This window comes from Aulonocara sp. 'chitande type north' Nkhata Bay, linkage group LG15, assembly GCF_057382095.1.
Source record: "Aulonocara sp. 'chitande type north' Nkhata Bay isolate Kocher_YH1m ecotype deep benthic linkage group LG15, A_spYH_male_GT1.1, whole genome shotgun sequence".
Taxonomy (NCBI): domain Eukaryota; kingdom Metazoa; phylum Chordata; class Actinopteri; order Cichliformes; family Cichlidae; genus Aulonocara; species Aulonocara sp. 'chitande type north' Nkhata Bay.
In genome coordinates this window covers 7,133,105-7,146,845 of record NC_141358.1, presented here as the reverse complement: position 1 = coordinate 7,146,845, position 13,741 = coordinate 7,133,105, and the positions used below count along the sequence as shown (strand labels likewise).

Genomic DNA, 13,741 nt, shown 5'->3' with positions numbered 1-13,741 from the left:
TTTCTAACTATTCATCATTACATGTCTTGCTTTTTATGTGATCCAAGCCAGATGTCTACTCTAAAGAAGATTGTCAACAGTCTTAAGTTTTGTTTTTTGCATGGTTCACACCAAACAGCCTTTTTATTTTTGTAAAGAAAATCAGTCTGTGTGATTAACTGGATTTTGTGGATTTTATAAAACCCACATTTAAAGTTTCCTCTCCTAAATTGAAGATGTTTTATGTTTGTCTTTGCTCAAACCACATTGGATTAGTAATCAGATCTGAAGTTCTGCTAATGCCAAAGCACTCAAAAACCTTTCTCTGTATTACTAACACTGAAATATTCCCATTCTTTCATGACCTGTAAGTGTGCTTTTATAAGAGTGGACCTGACAGCCCAGGTCACTGAGCAGAAAAGGCCATTTCTGAGTGCTGTCTGCCTTTTCCTCAAGTCCTGATACTAAGGAGTGAGTCACATTTGGGTTTAAATTACACCACACATGGCCCAAAGAATGGCCTAGGGGGCCTGGGGACTAAGTTTTTGTTACATGAAGACAACCCACTGTCTCCTTTTTTAAGGTGCAATCAATATGTGATGTTCACTTCTTCAGTGCCTTTTCCCCATCAGTGCTTGATTGTGACAGGATTGTAGCCAGCGTCTGTGTTTGTGCAGACTCTGTTTAAGCTCAATTTGTTTTAGAACCGGACCAGACTGTCTCCAGCCGTTATAAAGATCTCCAGCACACGTTAAAGCCAAATTAGATACAGTTCTATGTGTAAGTAATGAAAATAAACCAGTTTACTATCACTGCTTACTGGTGAGGTGTGGAAATGAGCAAACAGACTATGATGTGTTGCTCTGTCACACCAGAGTAAAAGACCGAAACATATCAAATCAAAATGCAGTGGGATTTTTTTTTTTTTCCCCCGTGCTTGTTTTCCATTCACACTAAAAGACCGGGCTGTTTGATGCACAGTCAAACTGAGTTCACAGACGCCGCACATGCCCGGCTCTGCAGCTTTAATGTCTGCTTCCAGTGTCAAACCCACAGGAATCTTAAAAGATCACGTGCCACTTTTTTTTTTCTTAAGTTAATGAAAGCAACGCTGAAACTGTTATCTTTATTCATTGTCGGTCACATGGCTCAATGAAGGCAGTGCTGGTCTTTTGGGCTAGATATCATTGCTCATTGGATCTGCTGACATTTCTTGCAGCTCATCAGTCGGATTTATATTTTTGGACCAGATAAAAATGGCTCAACACAAGTTGAAGATGGACACTTTGGTTTTGTCGCTGCAGTGTTTACATTTACTTATTCAGTCAAACGTTCACATATTAATCAGCCTTTCTTCCTGCATGTTCATTTAACTGATTTCCTCTCACTGAGTTTGTGATAATCGTCTTTCTAAAAAAACTACGGTAATTGTTGGAACCACTGCTGCCTAAAATAATTGAAAACGTACTTTGTTCAAGTATTATTGGACTGCTACAGTATTAAAGCTGCCACGTTTTCAAAATGTTTGAAAAAATTGGAACTACAGCACAAGTTGTTGAAATATTTTCAGTTATAGTCCCACAGAGTAATGCTACCCCACTTTACTAAATCTGTTGTTATTATTGGTGATTATTGGTGCCATCTATGAGTCCGCAGCACTTTGTTTCCGTGTGTAATTGTGCAGTCAGCATGGCTTTGGCTCGCTACCATCCGTGTCCATTTTTAGTTCATTAGCTCAGTTTGCTGAGCGGCGTGGAAATCAGGAAGCTTCCCTTTTTTTCAAGTTTATTAAGAGAAACTCGAAATTAACAAAAAAAATTCTGATCACACTTTATGTATCACCATTGGGTTTTTTTTTTTATCTCATTATTTTGTATTTAGAATGATATGAAAGCAGATTAGTGGGTCCATCCTTGTGTCTCATTTTGTTTGAGCCATTAAAATTGTCTTCACTGCGCTGGTTGAGTTGCACAGATCTGGGCACCAACACCCTGCTGTATCCCATTGCTCTGGCACGGCGAAGAGATGGTCAGAAACGTAATTACTTTCTTGTGTTGCAAGATTCACAAAGTAGTGGAAAATTAAGCCACGTTACAGCTGCAGAATTTTCCTCGGTGATAAAATCTAACCTGGTGCTTAATAATAAACGATCCATGGACAGCTCATCCTCATAAAGTGTATACCAGGATATGGGCTGCTGAGAATCAGGCATAAATGTGCTGCACTCTGCTGCAGTCAGAATCAAGTATGGAAAACTTTCTGGTATATTTCTCTGCAAACTGTCAGTGCTCTGTACCCCAACTCACCCCTCCACAGCCTACAAAACCCCGCCGGCCTCTTCTTTTTCAACCTCAGCTTTCTCTCTTCGTCTTTGTCCTCGCATGCACCAAGTTCATTTTTTCCCCCCCCTGCTTTTTCTCATTTCAAGCTCCATCCTATTGCACAGATATTGTTACCCTCTGCTTCCTAAAGTCACGTACTGAAGAAGAAGCTTTTACATTCAGTCTCTTCTACATTATTAGACTACTATGAAATTCTTCTGTTTTCCCAGTTGTTTGCGGATGCTGAGGTCAAAGCACGCACTCATGATACAGCAAGCCTTCCTCTAGGGCCCAAACACGCTCCTCTCCTCCTCCTTTTTATTTACCCATTCCTTTCATCCTCCTTCTGCAGATATGCTGCATTGATGTTCTGCTCAAACCCCTGTGAGAGCTTTCAAAAATGATCAGCTCATTCAAAGTAAAAAGAGTGTATTTATGACAGCAAATTTTTAGATAGTTAGCAAACACAATCCAGTAAATTAGATTCAATTTAATGCGATTATTAAGGATCATTTTAGATACTACAGCTAGTTCCTGTGCACGGTTTTGCATCATCAGTAGCTGCCGTTATCTGGTCCGTTTAATTTCCGGTTTGGGCTCAGTAGAATATCCATCCATCCAAGAGGTGATATTTTCAAGTGAAATTGTCCAGGTTTCAACAGAATCCTGCAAATGGTTCTCTTGAAGAAAAGGCTGTTAAAAGCAAGATGAATAAGTAGGGGAGGTTGTGTAAGAGAATTTGCAGTAATGGTGTTTAACGGTCCCTTCAAAGGGCAACATATATTACAGTGGAGTGGTGACTTCGAGCAGACACACACTGCCACTTGACGTTGTACAGACTCAAAGCTGACAGTGTACGGTCAAAATCCTAAACATAGCGTCTGCACACCAAGAACAGCAAGAACCTTTCAACCTTTGCCTCTCGGAGCAACTATGAGACCTGGAAGATATTAGAGACCGAGACAGCAGGAGCACATCAGAGAGGAACAAAGAGAACATATCAAGAACACCCAGCAGCTCCGATGCTTTAAACTATATGTTAACATCAGTACATGGACATGCTGTGACTGTGGCAGAGTGACCTTTTTATTTAGAAAACTTAATAGAAAACCTCTTTGAGTTATTGAAAACCACTCCACATGTTAAGATTAGAATTGTGTTTTATTTAATAAGACAATTTCTGTTGCTGTTGATTGAATGCATATTCATTTGGTTGAGTTTCTGTGGATCTGAACCAGCAGCAGCAGTAGCAGAATAGTGATTTCATATGTCTTTATGTACCTTGTCACATGTCCTAAACACATTGAGGGAACTAATTACATTTTACACAACTTTTCACATGGACTCTGCAACAGCTATAACAATAAACTTAGTAATAAACGTCTTAGATTTTGTTTGTCAATGGTGACAGTGCCAAGCCCATTCTTGTGAATATGTCATCACAGTAATTCTTGAAAGGAGTCTCCATCTATCTGCTAAAGCCAAGGATGAACTGATAAGATTGTGGCTGTAAAAGATCAAGGGTCAGCTTTACTGTAATATCAAAAGGATTTGCAAAACCCTTGTTTGGACCATTATTCAGTAGAGGTGGGAATCACCATACATCCCACAATACGATATTATCACAATACTTAACGCACGATACGATATTATTGCAATTTTTTAAAAATATTTTGCGATATTCAGATTCTGTACATAAAGGTAAACTTTATCAATATTCATTTTATCTAATAACAAAGTCTCGCACTCAGTCTTTCTCTCATTTCAGTCAGTTTTAATGTTGACAAACTGAACGGTTTGTATTACAGTCTAGTCCAACTTAACTCAATGCAACCATCTGGTACAATTATAGCTATTCTGAACTATGCAATTTGTGAAAACTATGCAGCCCCTTCAGCAACTGAAGAATTTCAAAGTAAATTAAAAAAATATATAATTTTACATTAAATAAAAAAGTTTTAAACTTAATTAAAATAAAACATGTCTTAAATTAAAATAAGTATGTCATGTTTATTGCTGCCATAAAAAAAGTTAAACACATTTGGACAGTGAAGGAATGTCAGGATTCTTGCTCAGAAAAAGGAGCTGATCAACATGCTCTGAAGTCAGAGCATGTTCCAGGCCACAAAAACTTTTTTGTAACAAAATATCGATTTCTGCTGTCCCTGTATCGATACATTATTAGCAAACAAAATATCACGATACTACACAGTATCGTTTTTTTCCCCCCACCCCTATTATTCAGTGACTCAGGGAAAGATAAGAAACTGAATTACTAATAAAATTAGTTTTAAAGTCTACACTGCACCTTGACTGATTACGGGAGGGACACAACTGTAAGGCTGTAATGTAATCATTTTAACAGTAATGCTGTAATTCTAGTTTGGATGTGGATAAAGTCAAGTCAATAAAGTTACACTAAAAGATGTATTAGTCATGATAGTTCAGATACATTAGCCTGGATCGAAGTAGAAAACCAACGAACCTCTGCCCCTTTGTTTTAGAAACGAGAACAAAAATTACATTAGCGTATGATTAGGGTCACTCCTTGATGATGGGACCTCAGTGCAGAGCGCTTGTAACTTTTTTTCTCTACTGTTTTTTTCTTTCAGTATAAGACCAAAAAAGCTGTTTTAGAGACTTGAAAAAGGCCAAAAAGTGAGGAAGTGGAACGTAAGAAAGAGGCAAAGAAGCCAAATAGGTAAAGACGAACTGGTTTGGGAGAAGATGATACTTAGAGGCTATAGAGAGTTAAACTTGACAACAAAAACAGATGGAAAGTCGGTACAACCTCCTTTTGCTGTTAAAAGTGTGTGTCTGGTTCTCATCACTGTCACCATGACTACACAGCCAGCAAAAAAAAGGTGAAGAGAGGGAGAGCAAGAGGAACAAATGTTTGAATAAAGAGAGAGCGAGGTTAGAGAAGGTAAAAGCAGAGTGGCAGCGAGAGGAGAGGATACGAGGAGGGCTGGTGCTTTGAGAAATTGTGGGAACACTGTGTGTGTGTGTGTGTGTGTGTGTGTGTGTGTGTGTGTGTGTGTGTGTGTGTGTGTGTGTGTGTGAGGGGGAGAGAGAGATAAGTTGAGCGAGTGAGATTCATGTGTCTGTCAGCCTCGTTGCCGTGGAGTCCGTTTATCCGCAGTTTGAAAAGCTTATCTGTTTCTCTGCTAGTGTGTGTGGGTGAGAAACAGGTACAGAGGATGGCTTTACTGCCATCATAAAGGCCGTCACTTCGACAGGTCAAGATTGAATAGGCAGATAGAAACATGCAGTCACATTAACAGATACAGACACAGAAGAGACCTTTGACAAGCAAGACGAAACCACCTTACGTAAGGTTGGCATCGAAAGCGATATTTTCTGGGTGTTCAATGCAACGGAAGGAGCTCAAGAAGCGCTAAGTCACGGTTTTAGTTCACTCTTATGTCATCGTATCTTGTCCAGTGTTTTATTTTCTGAAGTGCAGCCTCAAAATAAAAGCTTCTGGTATGCAACAGATTTCTTTTAAAAGCCACTTTTTACAAGAAGAAAACTTGCCCACGGTATTGTGCCCTGCTTTCCTTCTCCATCCTTCTGTCCAACCTAATGCAATATTTTGGTAGTATGACTCAGTGGCTTTGGTTAACAGTTTTGCCTTCACAGTATTTCTGCATCCATTTTAGGCTTCATGTAGCCCCGGGGTCCAAAACTAATGTTTAAAATCACTGCTGTCTAGCACTGAAAGTATCTCCCCCGTGGTAACACACAAAGAGGCTCTTATAACGGCGCTGTTTGGAGAGTGTGTGCAATCCCTGAGACGCCAGAATATGTCTGCTTTGTTTGTTTGTGCTTACTTAATATTTGATGTTTGTGCTTGTGTTGCAGATTTGGTTCAGGCTCCAGTCCGTGCTAAACGCTCAAGTACGTGTCCTCCTCCCGTCATATGTGTACAATCAGAGTTGGGAGGGTTCATTCAAAGTGTGATCTGCATCTGATTACAAGCTACAACTGCAATGACCCTAAAGCCATCATTTCCCATATACCTTCACAACAATCAAATTCAGGCTGATTAATGGTGTGATTACTTCTTGCCTTGGAATAATCTCCAGTTTATTGATTACAAAAGATGATACCATCTCGTTGCTTTTTTGTATCCAAATCGTCTCTCTGATCATTCTCAGTATTTTTACTAATATTGTTGTAATCCAATCACATACAATCTCATTCCTCTTTATTAAGTTAGCGTAAATGGTGGAAGCAGAAGCAGTCTCTGTCCTATTTAGAGCATCTGGGCAGGAAGTGATTAAGTAGGCTGTCCATTAATCGTGCTGCTGGGTTTTATGTATTTGTTTCAGTTGCACCTCCCTCATTTGAGTAAAATAATTCATCCTGCACTCGAAATCATAATCCTTGTTTACATTTTAGGTTTACCTTTCTTACTTTGATATTTACTTACACATATTTTATTACAGACATTCCTTCTTCATGTGTTTTATTTTCAATCTATATTCAAATAAATTACTTAAATTGGGTTGAGACCTTTAGAAACTAGTGGACATATAATGGGTTCAGCATGTGTACAAACTGCAATTCAACTGTAGAACCAGTAGAACCCTGTTGAGGAATATCTCTTGTAGTCGTCTTGTCCTTTGCAGTAAATTACACAGTTCCCACCGTGATATGATTCTTCTGTTTTGATGAGAGGCGAGGTTTCACCCAGTTTGTTCCGGCTGTAACCGTCACTGACTGGGCTATTTCTCAATTCATAAAATGATGATTAGACCAAACATATTGAAATATGCCAGCTCTAATGCATTCTTATACAAACCCTCAAATATCCAGCATAAAATTTAACAAAACATAAATAACAAAACACAATTAACGTACAGTTTTCAGCTTTTATATGTGAACTGCTGCCGAGAAAGAAAGCAGAGATTAGTTTGACCAAATTACAGCTTTACTGTTGTTAGGCACAGTTTAATTTAACTACATTTACTGCAGTTTTACTATATTTTAAATGTTGATTAAACAGTTTCTGACAGCAGAGAGGACTGCAAACATTTTAATGTTTGTTTTACTTCAGACTGTCGCCCACTAGGAGGTTGCCTAAGTAAAGTGCAGAATATGCTCCCTGCTTAAAAAATAAATAAATAAGTATTGGCCCAGTTGCTGTTTATCTCATGAATCAGAAACCGGTCATCAGTAATGAGCGGACGCTTTGTGGCGCTGACTGTGAGGGAGTTCTAAGAGTGGAGCAAAGACTAAACAGGATGACCGTCACATGATTTAAACGATTGTGATCATTAGTGCTAGGAGCGCCACTCTGCGCTACTTAGAAATCTGCCTGCAGTTTTACTGAGAAAGGCATATTCAGTGAATTCAGTCACTAAAACTAAAGGGTAGATAGAAAAACAAACATCAATCAGAGGTATGACTCACTCAAAAAGACAAGCAGGCAGGTAATCAAATAACATCTCAGTACAACAGCAGCAGCGTTTTGTAGAAAGCACAACATCGATAAACCTCAAGTTGCTAAAACAGAACATGTTCAAAAACAATAGATGGAAAAGCTGATTCGAGCACACGGGGACGTTAAATAGATGAGTGAGAAGCAACTGCTGGCTTGTTCTGACGACTCCTGTTTTCTGTTTGGCGTGCTGTTACCAGGCTGGACGCTTGGCATAAACAGCATAAATCCACAGTCGCACAGTGCTCGTGTCATCAGACCGTGGCGGAGGTGATATACTCGCGACAGTGACTTATTCCAGTGGTCTGGATAACAGATTTCAGCTCACAGTCGGTCTTTGGTGACTGATGCCACTGTATTATATTCTGCACAGAGGTCAGCAGATGCACTTCACTGATATTTGCATATTAACAGAGGGCACAGCAAGGTCGGTGGCACCTTGTTGTATTTATTATTCATGGGTATGCTAATTTAGTAGTCTGCACAGAAGGATTTTCATATAAAATGATTCACTGTGTGTGGATTGTCACTTATGTAACAGTCTAACAGCAGATGACTGAACAATTAACACAGCATCAGAACTTGCTTTAATTTAATTTCACCATCTTGTTGGTTAATATTAAAAAAAACATAAGAAGAGAATGTGACACATGGCTGGTTTGAGACACCTCTGTCGGATGAAAACAACAGATGACAATAAATTACGCATCATACTCTCAGCTGGTTCTGACCTCAGCAAAATTATCATCGTCGTCTCCTGCTGTATGCTCTGTCTCACTGTATAATGAATAATAGAGCACGACGCTGATTTCAAATGAAACAAACCTATGGGCCCAGTGGGATTCTGTGGTAAAGAGGGTTAGTGTGCGAATCTTGTGCTTGGCCTTGGTAATCAAAAGCTAATGCGGTTATATAGTGTTTGTGCGTACCTGTGTGTGTTTGTGTGCGCCAGACAGACTGGATGGCTGAATGATTTTTCTATTACTCTCTTTCTGAATGGCTTGCTCCTGCCTGTCCATCCTACAGCCTGCCTGCCTGCTTTGCTCTCTTTCTACATGAATTATTGACTGACTGACCATCTCGGCGATTCTTCTGACTGGCGTTGCCGTCTTTCTGTCTGCCGTTTTGTCTGTAGCTGAACTAAACTTAAATGATTTGCTTTGGTGTTCAAACCAAAAAGGAAATTAATATCAGCTGTTTACATCTTCTGTGACTATCATCTCTGCAACGATCACTTCTTTCCTATTGCGACATCAATCTGTTGTCGCCGTGTTCAGTCTGTGATGAGTGCAGAATCCACACAATTAATTATTGTCAGATTAATGGTTATTTTCTGTTTTCATTTTGAGCATATTAGAAAAAGAATGAAACGGGTCGTGCTTTCATCAGAAAGGCACTCAGACACCACAGGAAGCAGCTTAGTGCTGCAATCAAATTTACCGTCGAGTTAAATGTCACTATAGCTAAAAATTGACTAATTCCTGACACATATGGTGAAGTGGAAGCTCAGCTGGAGCCACAAACACAGAGAACAATCAGCAGTTTCATGATGGGTTTGGATATTTTTTTTATTGAGTACTGATGTTGCTCTAACATGCCCTTTTACAGGCACAAGGGGGCATTTATATTCTGACAGTTGACGATGGTGGTATAAATCGGGTTTAGAGTTTCATTGGCATCCTTGTTATCACTCCCATGTTTTTATTCTTGGACTGTGTAGCGTAGCTTTGCATTCAGGTTGATGACAATACTGTGGAAATCTCCTATCACTGACATCATTCAGATGTTTGTGCACTGGTTTGTGTTTAATAGGAGCACCCATCATTATAACAGTGTGTGAAAATATAATAGGTCGCCTTTAACATTGAAGGTGCCAGTTATACAAAATTTGCCTTTATTACATTTTAAAACTACGCGCAATATGGGCTAAAACGAATTTAGACCTCAGTCACGCAGGCTTACAGATCAGTCATTGACCCTATGGCAACATCCAGTTGCTAGGGAAACGTACGTGTTCCGCAACCAGTTGGCAAGTGGTTGCTGGAGGTTGCTTGGAGTTGCCAGGTGTAATTGGTAGCCAAAGAGTGTGCTGCACCTAGTGCTGCATCATAGATTGAATGGCAGATGCCAGCTTGTCTGAAAATACTCGCCAACAACTTACTCAGCAGTAGTCAAACTTGCAAAATTGATATGCAAGCCAGAAACGTGGCAACATTTGACTTTCAACTTAAAGTCAATGTGTTGAAACATATTGGTTGCACTGGTAAGAAGCAAGTTTTACTCACTAGTTTTACTCACTAGAGTCCCCCATGTGCTGCATCATTGTTGCCACCAAGTCCAGCAGCAACTCGGCAACTGCAAGTGGTACACACTTTGCCTAGCAACTGGAGCTAACTAAGGGAAGGAGGGGTCGTTACTGACCAGACTCTCGACCTTGAGGCAATATTTATGTAAAATGTTTTGCTATGTCCAATACCCTTTTTTTTATTTTTTTTTTAAACAATTTTAAAGTAAGTAATTTGAATCTGGCCCATGGCTGGATGGCTTTCTCCTTTGGCACAATTCCACTGATCTTCTAAGATTTGTTGATTTTGATCAATTATGTGATTTTCTTTGTTTTTGTTTCCCCACAATATTGCTGACAAACTCTTTTATTGGCAAAGTTGATTGATTACTTTTTTCAACTCGCTGTTAATGGACATGACGTGCTCATATACTTGTGCTTTTGCTACCCAGGTGGGCGTCGCCGGTCTGAGCCAGACGAGGCGGAGCTGCTGAAGGTCAGCAAGCGACTGGTCGAGGACGCCGTCAACCGCGCCTTGCAACAGTACAAACAGGAAACACTTCAGAATGGGGGCGGTCCTAATGCTGCCGCAGTGAAGCCCCCTGGAAATACAGAGGAAACTGCTACAAAGACGAACACTACAGCCAACTCCATCACAGTGAACAGGAAGTGACCTCACCCGACCGAGGCGCAGAGACTGAAAAACCAGCAGTCCGGACACCATCAGCCAAGCTTGGTTAGACATGAGAAGAGTCAGTAAGACCTGGGCACAAAGCTTGAACCAGCCAACCAGTCAGCCCGCTTTGCTGACCAGCTAACCCAGCTAGCCAGCCACGCTAGCCACCCGCCCACCTGACCTAGCTCGACACAGTGCTAGTTAAATAGATGTAGCTTGAAATTAACGCCAGGTGACCGTCCTAACAGGCCAGCCTGTTTAGCCTGTTGACTTACCGCACCAACTCTGCTGTCCTACATCTAACAGCGAGAGTTTCGTCCCTCCTTCTGCACTGATCTGCAGGGGAGGGGTACATGTTGGCACTCAAACCCAGAACACAGATGTGAAGCACTCCTGTAGAGACACTCATCCGTATTTAAGGCTTCACTGTGACCCATCACTGCAAAACTGCCCTTTTAGAATAAGAAAAATTAAGTTTTGTTTATAGTTTAGTTTACCTTTTAAAATGAACTTGAAATGTCCTTTATTTCCCTCTGATAATGAAAAAAAAGCCTTTTGCTGAAACGGTTTCAGGTGAAGAGTCTTTCACCATCCTTTAAACGTCTTCTGCCTTCATAGACAGAAAATCATTTGTTCATCTTTGTGGCTGAAGAGGCCGTGTGACTGGCTGGATTCTTCAAACTTAAGTGTGAGACACGCGTCAGTATGCTGGACTTGAATCTGTGCAAGCTTCTGTTGCATTTGGCAGTCCACTTAAATAGATCTTATTTATATTTCTATCATTTTATTTTATCTTCTTCACGTCTGGTACAGAAACTGACATAACCTGCCCCCACCCCACAGCTTTGCTTTTAGTGTCATATATTACAGTTGCATTACCAGAGTGTGTACTACCGAGGCAGCACCGAGACAATCATGGAGTTGAGATAGATTCACTTTGGAAACTTAAGTGATGCTTTTGAGCAAAATCCTATAAATCAACCTCCACTAAAAATAAATAAAAACACTAACTTTGGTGGCTTGGGGATGCTACAAAATAAAATGATGTGCTTCAGCGTAACATTACACTATGAGTTGCCAAAAACGTCTCTCCGTTAATGCCAGAACCTTCATGATTAAATCCTTGACAAGCTGTTATTACTGTTAGACTTAAGTATTTATTTCAGAACTCGCCTTCCTCTCTAATACATCAGTGTGATTTTTCTTTTTTTTGTTTGATTCTCTATGAAATGCATTTTTAAAGAGCAGCACAGTTGGTCAATTGTTAAGTCTGTGACACAGGCTGGAGTCCGTTTGTTTGAGGCTCAGTGTTTTTGTTTTGGGGTGTATCAGTATGCTGATGCTGAGAAGCATCTGATTCTGTAGTACTGTACATGGAAGAGCTGTTAAAGGCAAGCAGTGATTGAGAGTCCCACAATAGCTCCTCACAGCTGAGAACCCCACAGCTCCTAATTTCGCTGTCTTCCATCTTTTTTTTTAATGTAAGCTTAATGACATAGGCCCTTATAGCGTTGTGCTCATGAAATCCATCCACTGTTATTCAGAAATACGTACGCACCAGTGTTAAATTAGATATTACTGCAGGAAACAGCTAGAACAGTGATTATTTAATCTGTTTAGCTGCTTTGTCTTACAGCTGATTTACATGATTTAATGTAAAAACATAAAAAATGAAGACGCTGGATTTTAGTTTGTATTTCGAAGGTGTACAAAGCACAAGATTTTTGTAATTTATGTTTTTAAAAACTGGTTTCGGATTTTACAGAGCAGGTTTATACTGTTCAGATCAAAGTGGCCTTCAGTCACTAAAACAAACTCGTGCGATTCTTGTTTTCTTGAAGGATGTTTTTTACCCCGCGTGTGGGGTAGGTTCGGGGATTTGCCAAAGTCTCTTAAACATCAGCCTGAGGCTAAAGGGTTGGATTCTTGAGTTAAATGTTTTTAAAAAAAATTAAAAAGTCCACCATAAAACAGAATATGTGTTATTTCCATTGTAAGAAAAAAGAAAGTGACTTTGATTTTCAGCTGTTTGAGGTTTAATTTCCCTGCAGTGAGAACAGGTGTGAGCTGGAAAATGCACTCTCATCTCTGTGGAACCTACTTAAACGGTCAATAACACAGACGGATGGAAGGAGGAGGAGGAGGGGGGTAGCTGTCTTAAGGTGGACTTTGAATATTTTCTTTTCGCTTTTTTTTTTTTTGTTTGTTGTCACCAGGTCCTTAATCTCCTTAAAATCCCCTTTAATACACAAGTTGTCCTGTTGGCCTGTTCATGTGTCTGTGAAAGCGTGGATGTGTTTGTCTGTGGGACGTTTGATCAGCGGTTCCCCTGAGAAATTCTTGTCTGTATCAATCATGCAAACTCAGACTTGCGTGTGTGTGTGCGTGTGTGAACAAGCGTACAAATATGTCTTCTCTGTTTGCCTTTCCATGTTTCCACGTGTATGTCTGACTGAGTGGGTGTGTTGTTTGTACTGTGTTGTATATCTTGTTCTGCCATATTTGAACAATAAAACAGGATATGAGATTCAGAACTAATATCCTCTTATCCCCGTCTCCTTATTTCAGTCTGGGTGTGTGTGTGTGTGTGTGTGTGTGTGTGTGTGTGTGTGTGTGTGTGTGTGTGTGTGTGTGTGTGTGTTGCTACATTAAGATTACAGTAAGAAAATTATTTTAACAATGGCGAGCATTTTAAAGGGACTGTTTTACTTCGATACAATTGTATATGCTGGAGTCACAGTGGTGGGAGACCGCAGCACGTTCAAAATTACTGCAGTCTTTGAAGCCTTGTTGCCTCTGAAGATGAGTCAAAGATGGGTCTGGAACCACTCAGTCAGTTGCCACCTTCAAAGCAACTTTAGTGCAAACTTTAGGCAAATTGTTGCCATCTACAAACAAAATTTAAACAAAACTTCCCAAATTAACTATTTGCATTCAGAGCAAAGCCTGAACTTCATGGATCTAAAATAGAAATTCCTGCACAAATTGTGATTTAGTTTCTGCAGTATGGTCACTTAACTGCAAAATGACATAGG

The 13,741-nt window shown here is 40.0% G+C and overlaps 1 protein-coding gene across 2 annotated transcripts in view; it reads left to right on the top strand.

Moving 5' to 3' along the window:
• akap7 (A kinase (PRKA) anchor protein 7) overlaps positions 1-13,246 on the top strand; it is a 49,713-nt gene extending 36,467 nt beyond the window's left edge. Inside the window, exons 10-11 of one of the 2 annotated variants that reach the window (XM_086263701.1) lie at positions 6,165-6,200; positions 10,483-13,246. In XM_086263701.1, the coding sequence (XP_086119827.1) occupies positions 6,165-6,200; positions 10,483-10,703 (257 nt within the window). In that variant the 3' untranslated portion in view covers positions 10,704-13,246. The remainder of the gene's footprint in view (positions 1-6,164; positions 6,201-10,482) is intronic. The other variant, XM_086263702.1, reaches the window with a different exon arrangement.
• The last annotated feature ends 495 nt before the right edge of the window (positions 13,247-13,741 follow it).